We start from the raw sequence: 18,655 nt of genomic DNA, 5'->3' as shown, positions 1-18,655 counted from the left end.
AAACGTTATTATATTTTATAAAATCAGGGCAAAAAAAAAAAAAGGTGATCTTGAGAGAGCACTTTTTAGTCAAGATTTCACAAGAAATGCATGTAAAAGAAAACAAAGAAAGCCTGCAAAAGAAATCGGATCACATTATTTAGGACAACAAGGTTAATTTTTATTAAGAGTAAAACAACAAAAAAGAAGAGCCAAAAAGAAAGAAAAAAAGGTATCAGAAAATATTAATGAAGTCTACATTAAAAAACAAAACCTTGAAGAGACATGGTATGTTTAAAGTAATGACAAGGGTGTCCCACTTTTATGAAAAAAATACCAAAATTATTGAGTCAATGATGACGGAATTGGACCTCTCTTTTTTTTTTTACTCTATTAGCTAGATTATATTAGATTTTGCTGGATCGGCAACAAACTAACAATGCCGCCCTCGGTTCTTAAAATCGTTAGCACGGTCCATTCTTTGGGAGCTCATTCGTTCGTAAGAGACGAGGTGGGTGTTAGTTCCGAACCCTACCAAAATTTTATTAAGAAAAAACTTTCAACCGAGTTGAATCAAGTAGTTGGAGCTTTTATTTTGGATGCAAATAACAAGGTTTCGATCTTTAAATTCGGCAGACCGAATGTCTTTGATGTTTTTTTTGGTGGCAACGAAGGCTTTCGATCTAATACACGAGGTATTATACCGTTGATTTGTTCGGTTATTATACCCTACCAAAATTTGGTGGCGCGAGCTTATAGCTCGCTGGAAGATGAAGGCGACAGGGACTGGAGATGTAAATTGGGGTGTACCGTTGGGGGACCTGTAGTGTAAAGTTAGATGTGCCAGAGATGTAAAGCGATAAGTCTGCCAAACTGTTTCTTTTTTTTTTTTCTTTAGCTGTTGTACACTTTTTGTTAATTGGAAAAGTGAAATAATTTTTTTTTTTTAGCAAAGTGAATTAAGTTTTTTTTTAGCAAAGTGAAATATGGTTTTTTTTTCCAAACATTTTTTTTTTGCATAATATAAATTTTTTTTTAGTTATGTAATGTTTTACTTTTAATATGTAATGTGTTTTAAGTATTATGTAATGTGTTTTATTATTAATAAAACATATAAATTTAAAAAGGTTTTTTATGTAAAGTTTATAATATTAAGTATAAATTATTAAAATGTGAAGAAAAGGTTGAGAGTTTTAATTGACACTAAAAAAAGATTGAAAGGTCTAAATGAAATGAAGTAATTTGATTAGGTATTTGAAAGGAGATAAGAATTCTTGACTCCCTCCCCTATGAGCCTTGAAGAGGTTGCTTTAAATCTTGGATAGTACCAAGTACCAACTAGCGTCGATGCCATGATGGTTTGGACTTTGGATCCATTAAAACTGATTACTTATTTTGGTTTTATAATGCTTATTAAGTTATTATTATTTTGATGTATGTGTGAAGATGAATGGGGTTAATTGGGTTGAGTTAATTGCTTTACAAGTTATTTTTCAATTTAACAACTAGCGAATTTATCCGAGTTCAACCCGGGCGTTTTAATTAAAATTATAAAACTATAAAATATGCATGTAATTTTTGTTATTAATTTAAATTAATATAGAGATAATGAATTGAATAACATAATAATTATTAAAAAAAAGTTTGTTTATAATAAAAAATTAGTAACTTTAAATAAGTATCTAGTGAAGTATTTTTAATTAAATATATTTATAACATCATATTAAAATAAAGAGTTTTTAAGTAAAAATGTAAACTTGTCGCATCACAATTTTTCTAAAAATACTTTTAAAAGTCAATTGTCTTTTATTTAGTATAGAGATAGAGATAGAGATATTGATAAACTTATATTCAAAACTAGGTATTTTACCCGCGCGATGCGCGAGTTGTCATATTTATTTTCCAAAAATGTTTAATTACAATGTATAATAAAACGACATTATGAATGAATTTTATTTTGTTGATTGGATTAATCTTAAACACTTTCGCCTCAAAGAAACAAATAAGTAAAAATCATTTTGTCACTTGTACGTTGTATCATTTGAACAATATTATAATAATAATTCAATAACCATTACGATTTTGGTCCAGTGGTCAGAGTATTTCCCCTAAGAGGTTTTATATGTAGGGTCATGGGTTCAAACCCAACCAAAAACATTTGAGGAAATTGTAATGTTATACAAATCCAACACATGGGAGAATACCCCTTAAGGCATTATCAGAATTCGAACTTGAGTCGACACACCAATTCCAAGGTTTTACTCGTTCTTCTTCTGGCATTCAATTCAAAATAATACATAAAAATTCAATAAACAAATATATAATTTTTATGATTTAAGTAGACAATATCAACTATTAAAACTTCAATGTTGAGATCTCATCATATTCAAAGATTGTATCATTTTGTATCATTTTTTTTCTCTATATACATATGTTTTTTTTTAAATTAACAAATTTGATAATTATCTTTTTATTTAGTATAGAGATATGGATAAACTTATATTCAAAATATCAGTGATCATGAGATTTACTATGATGATTGAAGCATGATGTGAAATTGTGGATAACTGGATATATACTATTATATTTATATTTATACTATATACTATACTATGCATCTCTTACACTTATACTGTATTATTTAACCCTCTACTTTAAATATTATATATAATTTTTTTAAAAAAAGAGTATTATAATATACTTCTAAAATTTACAAATATAAATATCATGTGCCATTTAATGCGGCTTGATTGTATGTCATTGGATCCATTTTTTTCTGTTGAAAATTCGAATTTAAGTTATATTATAAAATTAATTTATATTATATTTTATATTTTGATTAAGCATATGGGACAAAGATAAAAGTTGCCATATAATTTTCACCCACCTATGGGGTATATAAACACGTCATTTGATTTCTCGAATAACTTCTCCATATAATTCTCCAAAATATCTTCTTTATATATGGGTGGTAGTTTTATTTTCTACTACAAAGATAGTAGGAATCCACCATATGTACTAATTAACTTATCAAAAATCCTTCTTCATATGTAGTGATAATCTGCAATTAGATTTCTCGAATTGATCATAAAATGTTTCAAAGTTCAAAATTTTAAACGAATTTAGAACGGTTAACACTAAAACCGTTTCAAATAATGTAGATTTGGAACCCTTTATTGCAAACCGTTCCATAAAACTTTTTAAATACCATTGGAACTTTTTATTTATTTATTCCAGCATTTTTTTTTAATATAACGATGACGATGATGTGTTTCTTGATGGTGGCTTCATGATGACAATGATGGCCTAACAGGAGTTTGTGGTGGCAGCTAGAGGTATTTCTGGTTGGTGGGTGGTGGCAGCTGGAGGTATTGGGGGGGGGGGGTGACTTTTAAACCATTAACCAAATGATCGACGTCGAAGTATCAATCAAAAATAAACCTAATTACCTTATACTAGATAGGGTAAGTGGATATCATTCCCACGAGGAGCGTCTGTGGTTATAGTCAAGTTTTAACAATTTATGTGAATTTTAAAGACAATACTAAAAGTAATTTTAATTAAATAAAGCAAAGATAAATTTAATTAACTATACTTAAACTAATAAAACAAGGCAAAATTAATAATAGAACTTGTAAACAATGATGAAAAGTGCATCCCTCCCGAATACCAAAAGTTGCGTTAATTTACTTAATAAACTTTACCGAGTATTTATTCTAAATTACATAGACATAATTTTATTACTTGACAAAAACAGTTTTGGGCACAACCTATGTTAATTAGATGACCTGTCTTAATCCCTAAACTAGGTGGACTCGGCACAAATCATTAACTCGCAATAAGTTGTCTTACGAAAATTCAAATCAAATAATAGTGAATAAATACTCAATCAGTCATATAAATTATAATCTAAAAACAACAATGTTTAAGTGACTGAAAATAAAGTTCATCAAATAAAATTAACTAACAATTGTTCATCGGGAGAGATAGCAAAAACTTTAGCTGGACATAGTATTCAAATTAGTAAGAGTTGATGCAAATTTCTCCATCTGTTCGTTCGTCTCTTCGTTCGACTTTCAATTCGTCTGCAGCCAAAGATGTGTCGAATAATAATGAGAGCTGCCAAATCTAAATTCAACCCCCTTCTCAAACGCAGCCAAAATAAATATATATAGCTTTCCTTCGTTTAAACCCACGTAGCCAACATAAACAAAAATCAATATATGGGCCTTTTCTAGTTGTAATGTGAGTTCCCAATTTAGCAGGAGTTTAAGGTGATGGGCTGGTGGAGTCATACGGCCCAATTAACAAATTCAAACACAAGTCTTCAAATGATCAAATGTAGTCTCTGTCGTATTTCTACTTATTATTTCTTTTATGATCTTTAGCTTTATGACATGTCTCTGTCTTAAACAAAGTCACTTCATTTAATCACCATTTTAAGACATATTTTACCTTTTTAACTTAAACCTGAAATTTATAAAATATATATCAAAATAGGTCTATTCACATAAAAATTAATCTATTTAACTATTTTTAGACCATTAAATATATATTTAGTTATGACTTATCACCAAACAACAATAATATAGAGGAATATAATCATTGTAAATCCTTACCCTTTCTCATTCCTTTGTACTAACCAGGCACCCCCTTTAGGTAAGGCACACATGGTACAATATTATCATTTTTGTTGTTTCCTTTGTACTTGAGACATGCAAATGTAGTAAGAGGACTTAACAACGATATACCCATCATAGAGAGCAAATCTTTTAAGGCATTGCCAAGAGTCGAACTGACATGGACGCATCTGCGTTGAGGGTATTAGCAATTTATCCATTATATTATAACCTAATTAAAAAAAATTGGTGTTAATAGTAAACTTTTGGTGTTTTCTATTTTAAACACAAAACTTTGAGTTTTCATAATTTTAAATTTTTGTTTTTTATATAGTTAGTAAACTGTTTGACGTTTTCTATTTTAACCATTAAACTTTGGGTATTTAAAATTTAAAATTTTTGTTTAAATATAACTGAACTTGATCTTTATAGTTTATTAAATAACTTTTACTATTAAAATTTTCTATCACCAAATTTTTATTATGTTTTTTACTTTTAACTTATATTTTTTAGGCTTTTACAGTTTGATTATCAACCTATTACTATGTTTTTCTTTTTGCTTTTAGCTTTTGATTTTCCATTTGGTCATAACTTTTTTCATTTTCCATTAAACATTCAAAATTACGATTCATCGGCGAAGCACTATGCTTTGTTTTGTTTTTAACCTCTCGCTATCTTTATATGTTTTCTATATCTTTGGGTTTTTATTTTTAATATTGATTTATATCATTACTTAATTTTAAGTGGAATGTTTTAGTCTTTCACACTTTAACCATTAAATCTTAGTTAAGTCTTTTTTTTTCAATGTCAAAATTTTTAGCTTCTTATTTTTGTCTTTCAAGAGAGTTTGCTATTTTTTTGGGCCACTAAAGTTTTGTGTTATAAAATTCACATTGTATTGTTTAACGATGCATTTTTTTTTGTCTGATGGTAACGATTGACATGTTAAAATTAATGATCCGCATTCAAGTCTATGTTCATTTGTTATCCCGGTTAATGGCTGGGTAAAGCACTAGTTGCTTTTAAAAAAAAAGGGTTCAAGTATATTTTTTTGAAAACCAAAAAATTATATAGGACAAAAACTCCGAACAAGCCTGGAATCAAATTGAGCCTGGTCTATCAGGCCACTAAATTCAGCACAAAATAGTCACATTACCGGCTCAAATTGTACCGGGCTTTTAAGAAAGACTATATAATATTATTGTTTGAAGTTGACTCCACTTTTGTCTAGTTCGAATTATTATATAAGGCTTTTGTTAAAAATTCTTTACGTTTATATCGTGAGATTTTTTTCTGTTTTTAATGGTGAACAATTAGCATAATTCTATATGCTCTATTCGAGTTGCAATTCTAAATGAGGAAGGAAAAAAAAAAAAAAAACATAACATCATAAACAATAGATAAAAAAAGATTCATTTATGACTCCATTGTAATGACCTATCTTTTGTTTTTCTCTTTAGTCGTTCTCTAACCATTTTTTTACTGCCTTAAAATATCTACTTAAAAGTTAAAAACATGATTCGAACATGAGGAAAATATGTTAGTACTCGCACGTTGTAGTGGTTAAACGGTAATGACAATAGAAAACATTTGAAGTGAGGGGACGACGATAAATTAAAAAAACCGAGAGAAATCAACCACAATAACATTTGAATATAGGCGTATAACACCACAAAATATCAAATAGTAATAGTTCTCGTAACAGAGAAACATAAAGTGCCAAAAATTATTAAAAGCTACTTGGCCTCAAAACAAAAAACACGAGACATCGTAAAGAAGAAACATAAAGCAGTGCCTATTGCAACTTTGGTAAATTGTGAAAAGGGTAGAATTGGTATTTCAGTGTTGTATTGTATTGAGGTAATATACATATGGGGAAAGGGAATTTATGGCTGACTTGTACCCAACATTGGGTATAGAACCCATTAAAACTACGTCGTTTCATTAAAAAAAAACACGGTTCTCAAATAGAAAAATGATCCTCCACATCAAAAACCCAAACATCTCTCAAATCCCTAAATCCATCCCCACTGCAACACAATCTTGATCCTCAAAACTGTATTCCTTGTTACCAGATTGTTGTTTATGTAATTTATAAGGTATCTCTTTTTTGATTGATTAATTTGATTTATAAGGTGTTCCCATTTTCTTAATGTTATTTCGCATTCATTTTTCATGGTAATTTCATCAAATAACACTTGCGTTGATATGAATTAGTGGGATGTGATTGAATTTCATTCTTATTTTGGGGAAAGATTTGACTTAACACTCATTGGTAATTTGTGTTTTATAGAATGCATACCACTTGTTCGAGGAAATGTTTCATTAAAATATTTCATATACATCTTAATACCAGGTTCAAGTCAACTAACTTTGCAAGACAAGACGAAAATGGATATAGGAGGGCAAAAGAAGACCAGCATGTGTCTATTCTGAGATGAAATTTCGCGATGACGTTTTGTTCTTTTTGTATCTTTGTTTGTACAAAGTTGAATGTATACTTTTACGCGTAATAAAGTTTTGCAGTTTTTTGTGCAATATCGTGTGGTAGTTGATCCTTGTTTCCGCTTGCTTAACTAGTTAACCAGTAAATTTGTGACCCGTTAACTTACTTGTATTCTACTTACTTGTATAAAGGGAAATGGACACTAAAGGGATGTGTCATGTTTATCATAACTTGCTGCATTCTTGAAACAAAATAACAAACAAAGATACAAAATAGGTAACTGTATGCAAGAAGCAAAAATGCTTTTGATCATTTCACACAAGATTCAAAAACAAAGATGAAAATCATTGGTTTCTAATGACACAAAGATACAAAATAGGTAACGGTATGGATGAAAATCCACCAATGACACATTGGTTTATTTCACAATAAAGATGAAAATCATGATATCCAAGATGTTTCTGATAGCTTTCTAACAAAATCCAACATTCTCTTTAGCCCACGAGCAGCAATCACAACAACTTACACCAAAAGTGTCACTGTTTCTTTCCCAAAGAATCATTAACCTGATACATATTCATACAAGTAAACTAATGAAACATGTGATATGACCAATGAAAGAATTATCAATCAACCTGATACATATTAATAAAGGTACCTTCTTTGTTGGACACCCAGTTTTGTAGTGACCCAATCCTCCACAATAGGAACATGTCTTCTTTTTCCTTACTTCTATAAAAGGCTTAATTCTGGTTGCCTTTTTTGGGCGCCCTTTAGTGTTAGCACGATTAGCAGGATCCCTGACAGACATTTGGGGCATCGCGTCTACTTGAGAAATTCGTACATTAGAATCTTTATTTTTATTCTCAAGCATAGTTGGCTTTTTACGCTTCATTTGCTCTTCTAAAAACTTCAAGAAGAAAGCATTTAGCCTGTTAATTTCATTCGGAGAGTCTCTTGCTTGATCAACGGCTTTTGTATAGTTGTTATGAACACACCATAAAGTTAAGGCACTAACTTCATTTTCACTATTTGGGTCTTCGATACTAACACTACCAGCCCTATACCTGGAAGCAATTGTCCACCTAGGCAGAATGTAATGATCAGGAAGGGTCTCAACATTCTTCTTCTTCATTACATATAAGATATGCTTGCATAATATCCCATGTGTTTCAAACATAGCACATGAACACCTAGCATCCACCTTATTCAAGAAGAAAACCTTGACAGTTCTCCAATATTTTTTATCAACATTCAGTTGACCAACCTTATAACTACTTTCTTCCATACTCTTGCTTAAAGTCTCATGAGTTAAATTATTAGTTGCTTCTATCCATTCCTTTTTGAAGACCTAGAAAATCTTTCTAGTATAAACTTCACCTACCAGTTAAAAAAAGCGATATGATATAATTAGATAAATTAAAAGATAAAAATGTAAACCAATAAACATTATGGATACTAAAAGTTTACCAGCTTTTGCTTCTATTGGATGAACCGACGAAAGAACCGGCAACGTGTTTATAGTCTGAAAGTCTTCATCTTCTTCGGCAACCCTCCGATCATCAACAGCTTTATCATATTGGATTACAAACTCATTCAACATGGTATTTGAATTAACATATCCATCAAAGTAAGAATGGATGCTCTCACTTCGTTGGCTAGTTGTCATGCCTGCCAAAAAAATATCTTTGAAGAAAGCTTCAACCCAAAAGTTTCGTAGCTTATACATCTCCACCATCCAATTACTACTATCTAAGTTATACTTAGAATTTATAACTTCCCATTGGGTTTCAAATTCCTTGGTTGTATCACTCTTTACCCATCGTTTATAAGACTCCTGGAAATCACTAAAGCGGGATGCAAATTGGTTCAAATGTTCCAACTCGTGCCTGTTAATGTGCCAAACACAATAGCGATGTCGGGTGTTTGGAAAAACTTTGCAAATTGCATTGCCTATAGCTTTATCCTGCTCGGTTATTATTGCAGCAGGATACTTGTTAAACATGCACTTTAGGAAATGCTCAAATAACCATTGGAAAGTCTCTTCCTTTTCGTTTTCTAGCAATGCACCACCAAAAAGTATAGATTGACCATGATGATTCACCCCGACAAATGGAGCAAATGGCAACCTAAATCTGTTGGTCATATACGTAACATCAAACACAACAACATCTCCAAATTTCAAATAAGCATCTCTTGATCTTCCATCAGCCCAAAATATATTTCTTGGAGATCCGTCGGCAAACAAGTCAATCTCAAAGTACTGGTTCAAATCTCTTTTTGATTTATCTTGAAGATGTTTTATTAGCCCATAAAACTCTTTGCCTTTGTATTGTTTTCGTTGCTGAGACAAAACATCAACGCATTGCTTAGAGGTAACTTCAATTTCAAATGGAGACTTAATTGCATTTACAGCTTTCTTGATTTGTGAGGGCCTCAAACCCGACTGACCAAGGTTCAACATAAGAGATCTGCAAGCCATGGAGCGGTGAAACTTACTGTGAGAACGGTGTTTCATTACTTTTTGCGGTGTAGTACTTAACTCATGATTGTGTGCATCAATAAACTTATCCACATGCCATTTACCGTCTTTTGTTTTTGAAACGCGAAGTCGAGCGTCACAACCTGTTCTTGTTTCTCTACGACTTATCTTAGAATCCCCACTAGAACCATGATCCTTCACCTTTTTGAAGCCTTCTTTGTTGCACACAAACAACTTTCGATATTTCTCATTTGTTGTTTTATTTTTATAGTCCCAATGAATACGTATACCAAATCCATGTAGAAAAGCATATTGATTATAAAACGTATATGCATTTTCATGGGTATTAAACACCCTCCCGATAATATTATCATCATTAAATGTATTTTCATCTTCATAAGAATCAAGATACTCACCAGTACCTAAATCCACATCCACATTTTGACTGTTACATTCAGTTTCTAAATCCACACTGTTAACCAAATAACCATTTGCATCGATATCATCAATCAAAGGAGTTTCAACCAACTCGTTTCTTGGTATATTATCCAAATGCATAAGTTCCTACGTCAAACAAAAAAAAGGGCAGGTGCAATAAATTATAAAGAAAACTATTATTATACTTTCAAAAAGCCAGTATACATAGACTGTGTTCAAGCTATAATTCAGCTATGATTCATGATGGCAATTAATAATAGTCTAAATATATCGTTATTGAACAAAGGAAACATTATAATCTATTAAGGTATTAAAAATAAATATTTTTACCATGATATGATGATAATAGAACCTGCTTTTGCGATACTGTGAAGACTTCGAGACTTGAAATTCCAATGGAAACCCCTTATGATCAAGATTGTGTTGCAGTGGGGATGGATTTAGGGATTTGAGAGATGTTTGGGTTTTTGATGTGGAGGATCCTTTTTCTATTTGAGAGCCTTGTTTTTTTTTTTTAATGAAACGACGTAGTTTTGATGGGTTCTATACCCAATGTTGGGTACAAGTCAGCCACAAATTCTCTTTCCCCTATACATATAGAGGATATATTTGGTATTTCAAAGGTAGAATAGTTGAAATGAGGAGAAGGCGGTTTGCTTTATTATAAAGTAAAGATAAAGATAAAGATAAAGATTAATTGGTAGTTAAAAGCTATAACATCATAAAGCTAATTGAAAAACTCTAAAACAAACTCTTTACACTGAAGTAATGAGGGACTAAAAAGTTAAAGTTATATGGGTTAAGAAGAATGAAAAAGAAAAAGCAAAGAGTTTAGGGGCAACTTTAACTTTATTCAAAATATAAAGTAACCGCGCCGCTTGAAGTTAAAAAAAATGAAAATAGAACTGTTTATTTTCACAACCACGGACCACCTTGTAACGGGCGGTTCCGAAACTGACGCGATGGTAAGAATGGTGAATGCCACCGCCATCACCACCACATCGCCACCGCTGCTGAAAAGAGAGAATTGTAAGCACACCAAGCATGATTCTGTCTTTTCATATTGGAAGGTTAATTCTTCACGTACTTTCTATATATGCTTTCCATTTATATTATATGTAAACATAATTTAATATGATTTTGAAGCAGATCTGATAGTATAGATGTGTATATGTTTGTTAGAAGATTTTGAATGTGATAATATTCAATGGAACAGTAAATTTTAGAATGATTCAACTTTAATCACCAGGTGTTTGTAATCAAATTTATAATTAGAAGTTTGTATATGTAGGAATTGGTTTTAAAGTATCCAGGAGTTTTTAAACATAGGGGGTTTTGAAATAATTTTACACTTCCAAAACTGAATTGAATTTTTGTTGTAGCTCTTTTTTGATGTCTTATTTTAGACCGTAGTACAATTGGGTTTTGATCTTATGTATGTATGAATGATAATTTCCAGATCCTTATAGGGCCTAATGATTGGGAAGATTATTTGTTGAACAAGGAAGGTGTAGAGAGATACAGGACTTGTAATCTTCCAAATTGCGCTTCATGTCCAGGGATTTATGAGCTTGGGATACTTGTTTCACCCCGAAGAAAAGAGGAAAATGCTAGCAGCAAACTTAGTTTTAAAAACGTAATTCCTGTTTATCTTGGACAAGCTGACAATGTTAGGACCAGAATGCAGCAGTATGGTCGAGATGGTGATCATCTGGAGAATGGCTTGTCAAATGGTGAGCAAAATGACCGGAAAGTACTTGGATTGTTCTCTGACATATTCGCATATGGGTTTGCCATTGCGTTTAGATGGGCTCCGGTGAGGAACTTCTTCTGATTTAAATTTAATTTTCTTGATGGTGACCACTAGTCAATGGCAGGTGTCTAGTATGATCATGATGATACTAAGCAATTAAGTTAAAGTTAACTATCTATATCTTGTACAGTAAACAAGTTTTATAAATTGTTTTCAAAGATCTTATACTTATGAATTGCTTGTGTTATATCTCAAACAGTCCAACAGATTAAGAAGTGTCCCAAAGTATGAATTCAAGGCATATAATATAACCTTTTTCATTGTTACATTCCTTAGATCCGGTTTGTTAACTTGTGATAATGTTGTTGTTATCGTTTATCAATCTATCATCTCTCAAAAAGTGTTAAGAATGTACAGAATAAGGTGCTGGTCAAATGGACCACTTTTTACCTGTTACCCAACCCACCCATCTTGCATTAAGAGGTGTAGGGGTAGCAAAGTTCTCAAATGGCTCTCTAAAGAATAAATTAACTCTTCTATGTGTTTTTCTTTGCTCAAGACTTGAATGCTTTACTTGACTATCTAAGAGATTTTGCATGTGCTTTGATTTCTACAGATGGATAGCAAGAAAGATGCTGAGATAGCAGAATCCCAGCTTTTAAAAACCTTTGATTATGCATGGAACAGAGGGATGAATGGAGAGCGTCGCCCAGGTGATATACATCAAAAGCTCAGTAATGCTGCTTCACATACTAAAAGGGTACATCTGATATTCAAGAAGCTTCATGCCTTCCCTCCGAAGAAAGTGGGTCTAAAAATTAAACGTTGTGACTCACCTGTGTTTGAAAATGGGTCCAACTTCTATACTAATCAAAAGGACACAAATATCCTCTCCAGAATTTTCAAGTTCAGCCGATTTCGACCTACCTTAGTGTCCAAAGAGAGTTTTATGAACAACAATGATGTCGATATATGCGGTGTAGCATTGGGTCATGGTTCCATATGCACAAGGGCTCCGGTTGAAGGAAGAAAGAGATGTATGGACCACAAAGGAATGAAAGTCAACGCGTTTGTAAAACCTCATTTACCTACAAACAACACAGAGATCACACCTCATCTTACTTGTGGAGTCACTCTAGATGATGCTTCTTTTTGTACAAGAGTGCCCGTTGTAGGGAGAAAAAGATGTGAGGAGCATAAAGGCATGAGAATCATTAGGAAAGATAAACATTATATACCAAGCTCTGGTTTAGATTTGGAGTCCGGGAGATTTCGTAATGAGCAAAAGAGTTGTGAAGAAAATATCATGGGGATGATGGTCAATGGGAACAAGTCAAAGATCTCGAGTACTGATTTATTGACTTGTGCGGCTATTACAGTTAGTGGTTCATTGTGTAAAAGGAAACCAGGTCAAAATAGCAAGTTTTGCTGGCAACATGAAGCAATGAGGGGTCATGAACAATCACTAGCCATATAAAAGTTCTTCCTGTTTAACTAAATAAGGTACCTTGTGCTCGACGTTAACAAAATATAAGGACAAATGTGTTTTTTTTTATCTATTAAAGCATCACATACCCTGATGGCCTGATACCTCATTGTAACACCAGATACTTCGTAACATCATAGAGTTTCATCATCTTCGAGATAACATAATTCCATACCGCTGCAAAAGGTATGTAATACTTATACAAATGGCAAATTCATACCATTCAGTTTCTTTTTATACGAAATAATCATGTGTTGTATGAACGTTGGTTCTATAGATTTCCCATTGTATTTAAATGTCTTTTGTGTTTGTCTGTAAACTATGTATTCTTAAAGGATATCGTTCATTTTTCATTCAATCAAATTGTGTAAAGGTAGGTCCTTTTACAATGTTAATGCTCACAAGATCTAGTGCATCCGAATCTTCAACTCCAAAGGTAGTAAGCAGAAGCGTTGGAGCAAATGTATAAATCGATGATGATCACAAAAAAATGTATTTTAATGTTGGCCAGGGTAAAAGGTCTTTACCCAGAACAGCTCGCAATTAAGTTGATTCATCCGTTAAAAACTTGTGAAATAATGTCTTAGCATAACATTCGCTCTATGACAAAAGTTGGTATTGGCCATTTCACGTTTTCAGATTTACGATTGCCTTTGTGTGGAATATATGACAAAAGTGGAGTGTTGGAGTAAATCTTGTAATCTTAAGGTTGGAAGAAATAAAATTTAAGTGAAATTTTACCAAATGCCAAACTTGTAAAGTTGTACTTTGTTTATAAAATCAAGGGGGTGAAAATTATACCAAGATTATGGAGGAAAATTTTGTTAATTAGATGTAACAGATATATCTAAACCATACAGATATATAATATATCTTCTTTTATTATTATTTGTTAATTATAATAGGAAAATACAAAACAAAGAAGGGCTAATTGCTTGAAAAGTGCTTCAACTTTGACACTTTTGTTTTTGTGGGGATTCAACAAAAAAAACTTCTATTCGAGGGTATAAAACCGGGTAAAACGACTTTTGTGGGGCTCCGTACAGGTAGCCAGTTGAAAATATTATTAAAACTAATTTTCTTTTTTATTTTATCTACTTTATCATTACTAGGATATTCCAGGTGGATATTTCATGTTATATCACTATATCAGAAACATATATCAACCGGTATATTGGGGAAAAAATCAATTCATTAGAATAACAATGATTTCGAGATCTGCCATTTCATTTAATATCATGGGACATAGAGAAGGGAAAAAAATCATCAATTCTTATCATTTTTCAACATCATCGATTCATCAGAATGTGATCATTAACATCATCAATTCTTATCAAATATCGTAAATTTAGATCTACACTAGTTCTAAAACTTTGCATTCGTAATATGACCCCGAACAAACAAATGCATACAACCACGAAAAATCCAGATCTCACCATCGTTACAACGAGATGAACATATATACAAACGCATATAACCTCAAAAAACCCAGATCTGAATCGCCGGTATAAGCCAAGAACCACACCACCCACCACCGGTGCCTCCACCACCACCTTCGGTTTCTTTTATAATTTCTAAATCCACTTTGTTTAAGCAAATATATAGGCTTAAGTTCTAAAGGGTTAATCTAGCTTAGGAAGGGTTGAAAGGTTGCATAAAGCTTGTTGGCGGTTCCCAACTGGTGTGAGATTAGTGAGATAATCGCACGCCACCAAGCTTATATGAGAGTGTTTGTGTGTGTTTCATTCTGCCTTGAACGAGATTCATGGCAAGGTATTTATAGGGCCTAAGGAAGGATCTAGACCTGGTCCCAAATCCATGACGCCATGGATGCAGGAAGCCGTTGAGCAGTGCGTCGTCTAGTGTAACAGACTCTTGTCTTCATGCAGTACGGAGGGTGTCAGATATATAGACGTCATGATATTGTCGTAGTCTATGGATGTGTATAGACGTCATGATATTGTCGTGGTCTATGGATTATATTCCATAGCCTAAGGATGGTAGCCTAAGTAGGCGGTAGCCTAAGGGTGGTAGCCTAAGGGTGATAGCCTAAGTAGGCGGTAGCCTAAGGGTGATAGCCCTAAGGATTACGTCAACTAAATCTTTCTTTAAGCATAACCGTAGGTATACGTTATCAAGCCCCCCAGCCTAGCACTTGTAAGCTTATAAAGTGTTGGGCTGAGAATTCATTTACAAATCCAAAATTTGAATGTCATAAACTTAAACATGGACGTAGGAGAACATTTTAATTTGAATGTCTCTAAATTAAATTCATGTGTGAGGTATATGTTATCCTCCCAGCTTAATGCTATGTACAAATACATGGTGTTTTGGCTAAAAGACAAATTTTTGATTATTGTTTAGTCGTAGCCATTGACTACTTTTAGCCGTAGCCTATCAAACAAATTCATGGCCGTAGCCCACTATTTTCATATACTAAAATTTACTTTTGGCCGTAGCCTATCGATATTGTTTTAGTAATTGATATAGACATATTATTGTATTGGGATTAGATTTTGGGTATTTGCATTTTGATATTATTATTTCGAGACCGTAGAGGTGGCGACACGCAAGGTCTAGTTAAGACACTGCCCATGATATTAATTCTAAGTGTATACATTACTAACTTTTGAATAGTCCATGGAAACTTAATATTTTGTTTTCTTTTTGTAAAAAGACGTGGACTATTGTTTTTAAAGCATGGTGGGCCTGAATCTAATGAATGATGTGTCTCAACTTTATTGGTTTGTAGTTTCACCATAGAGTGTTAGCTGATGTATATTTATACTCTCTTGCCCCTCTAAAAAAGAAAAACAAAAGACTATTGGAGTAAACAAAAGATTCGAGAGAAAGCATTAGCGATATTGTATATGCGTGGTATAAGTCTTGTCCGCGCGTGGGGCAACAGCCTGCTGTTTCATATGTCTTGTCACATCTCTTATAAATAAGCAGGCCACATACCCCGATCACGGAATATTCTGTAACCCGACCACCCCTCTTTAGGAGCAACAGTCGCTCCTAAAGGGTAGACCCATTAATTGCTCGCGGATACCTATGCATATACCCGCTGACCCGTCAACCCCCTCTTTAGGAGCGACGGTCGCTCCTAAAGGGGTGCATTAAACCCCCTCTTTAGGAGCGACGGTCGCTCCTAAAGGGTGCCTCGAATAAAAAAACCGATCGATCCCCCTTCTTCTTCATCAGTTTCTCCATACTCCTACTCCATATTTTCCGACCCCCGCTTTTCTCTTCTCCTTTCCAACCGATCCAACCCTCTCTCCCCCATATTTTCCGGCCAAGATATTCCGGTGAGGCTTTAGGAGCGACCCGTCGTTACCTCTTTCGTAAACCCCAACCGATCCAACCCCCTCTCCCCCATATTTTCCGGCCAAGGTATTCCGGTGAGGCTTTAGGAGCGACCCACTTTTTCAGTGAGGCTTTAGGAGCGACCCGTCGTTATCCCTTTCCGACCGTCGAAGTAAGTTTTAATTTTTTTTTTTATTTTGTATCTATTAATTTGCTATATAGTATATGTATTAGTTTGATGTTATTCTTGTTATGCATAAATGTATTAGGATCGATCTTATATGCCCATAGATTTAACGTATTGTTGTTGTTGTGTTGTTGTTGTTGTTCTTGTTGTTGTTCTTGTTGTTGTTGTTGTTTTTGTTATGTAAAAATGTTTGTAAAAAAGTGTAAATAATATAAAATGTAAAAAAAGTGTATTACATAGTATATAAAAAATATATTTAAAAAAAAGTTTATAAAAGTTTGTACTAGAAAATGTTTGTATTAGAAAATATAAAAATGTATAAATAAAAAAGGTATTAAAACATAAGTATAAAAAGATATTAAAACATATATTGAAAAAGTAGTAGTACAAAAGACATATAAAAAATTAAGTTAAAAAAAAGTTGTTAAAAAAGTTGATATAAAAAGTATTATAATACGTGTATTATTTATGTAGATATAAGAAAAATGCTAGGAAAATGTATAAGTAAAAAGGTATTAAAACATAAGTATAAAAAGATATTAAAACATATATTGAAAAAGTAGTAGTACAAAAATTATATAAAAAATTAAGTTAAAAAAAAGTTGTTAAAAAAGTTGATATAAAAAGTATTATAATACGTGTATTATTTATGTAGATATAAGAAAAATGCTAGGAAATGTATAAGTAAAAAAGGTATTAAAACATAAGTATAAAAAGATATTAAAACATATATTGAAAAAATAGTAGTACAAAAGTCATATAAAAAATTAAGTTAAAAAAAGTTGTTAAAAAAGTTGATATAAAAAGTATTATAATACGTGTATTATTTATGTAGATATAAGAAAAATGCTAGGAAAATGTATAAGTAAAAAAAGTATTAAAACATAAGTATAAAAAGATATTATAACATATATTGAAAAAGTAGTAGTACAAAAGTCATATAAAAAATTAAGTTAAAAAAAAGTTGTTAAAAAAGTTGATGTAAAAAGTATTATAATACGTGTATTATTTATGTAGATATAAGAAAAATGCTAAGAAAATGTATAAGTAAAAAAAGTATTAAAACATAAGTATAAAAAGATATTATAACATATATTGAAAAAGTAGTAGTACAAAAGTCATATAAAAAATTAAGTTAAAAAAAAGTTGTTAAAAAAGTTGATATAAAAAGTATTATAATACGTGTATTATTTATGTAGATATAAGAAAAATGCTAGGAGCTCACGGCGGCGACGGCGATGGGAGGGATCCGCACCGATCGTGGTGGAAGAAAATATCAGGCTGCAAAAACAGCGGTAAGAAAATTGACTTTACATTAAATTTAGTTATGCATTGAAATAATTTTATTCTTATCGTTTAAAGTAACTTATTTATGTTATTGTTACTTATTGGTTTTGTAGGCTCGAAGAAAACACCACCACCACCAAGAGGGGCAACCAAAAATCTAAAACTTGAGGCTGCCTTGAAGAAAAATGGAGGCCCGTTACCCATGTACTTCGACTACAAATCAAAGACCTTTCAGTCGATCGGGGACTACGGGGCTATGTACAAATCTTTGTTAGGCTCGTTGATCGGAGATGTCCCCCAGTACTACGAGTCATGGGATGATGTGCCTGAGTCTATGAGGGACCATATCTTGGAGGAAGTACAGGTTAGAATATGTTTCTTTTTATATTTTTTTACTTAATATGTTTTTCAATGATAACCCTGAAAATGCTAACTTGTATTTGTAAACAACGTAGCGCTATTTTGCGATGGACCAGTACTTAGAGCTTGATGAGGACGACCCCACCCGGAAGGCAGCAAAACTGGCTTTCCGTGCTGATGCAGCTAGCATATATAGGCAGAGAAAGTCAAAATTCAAATCTCAGCATTTTACAGCACGGGGGGGTGTAGGCTCAGCAGATACCCTGCAGACAGCACCGCCAACTGGTATGGACCCGGAAGAGTGGGGAAAAC

The 18,655-nt window shown here is 32.5% G+C and overlaps 2 protein-coding genes across 4 annotated transcripts; one reads left to right on the top strand and one right to left on the bottom strand.

Annotated features, from left to right (window-relative positions):
* Positions 1–7,580: 7,580 nt before the first annotated feature.
* Positions 7,581–10,084, bottom strand: LOC122597709 (protein FAR1-RELATED SEQUENCE 9-like). The gene is made up of 3 exons (XM_043770276.1): positions 8,504–10,084; positions 7,703–8,395; positions 7,581–7,610 (listed from the first exon to the last, which is right to left on the bottom strand). Exons 1-3 carry the CDS (start codon positions 10,082–10,084, stop codon positions 7,581–7,583), a joined length of 2,304 nt encoding a protein of 767 aa, XP_043626211.1.
* A 788-nt stretch (positions 10,085–10,872) lies between these two features.
* On the top strand, positions 10,873–13,856 carry LOC122596111 (protein EFFECTOR OF TRANSCRIPTION 2-like). 3 transcript variants are annotated; one of them, XR_006323290.1, is made up of 5 exons: positions 10,873–11,034; positions 11,424–11,780; positions 12,334–13,220; positions 13,325–13,389; positions 13,577–13,856. XR_006323290.1 is itself a non-coding variant. In XM_043768634.1 (4 exons), exons 1-3 carry the CDS (start codon positions 10,927–10,929, stop codon positions 13,192–13,194), a joined length of 1,326 nt encoding a protein of 441 aa, XP_043624569.1. In that variant the 5' UTR covers positions 10,873–10,926; the 3' UTR covers positions 13,195–13,220; positions 13,325–13,561. The 3 variants fall into 3 exon arrangements, 2 of the variants coding, with proteins under 2 accessions (XP_043624569.1, XP_043624568.1); XM_043768634.1 differs by lacking the exon at positions 13,577–13,856 and having other exon boundaries at positions 13,325–13,561; XM_043768633.1 differs by lacking the exon at positions 13,577–13,856 and having other exon boundaries at positions 12,334–13,561.
* The last annotated feature ends 4,799 nt before the right edge of the window (positions 13,857–18,655 follow it).

The sequence above is a fragment of the Erigeron canadensis genome, chromosome 4, assembly GCF_010389155.1.
Source record: "Erigeron canadensis isolate Cc75 chromosome 4, C_canadensis_v1, whole genome shotgun sequence".
Taxonomy (NCBI): domain Eukaryota; kingdom Viridiplantae; phylum Streptophyta; class Magnoliopsida; order Asterales; family Asteraceae; genus Erigeron; species Erigeron canadensis.
This window is presented reverse-complemented; position numbering and strand designations above follow the sequence as displayed.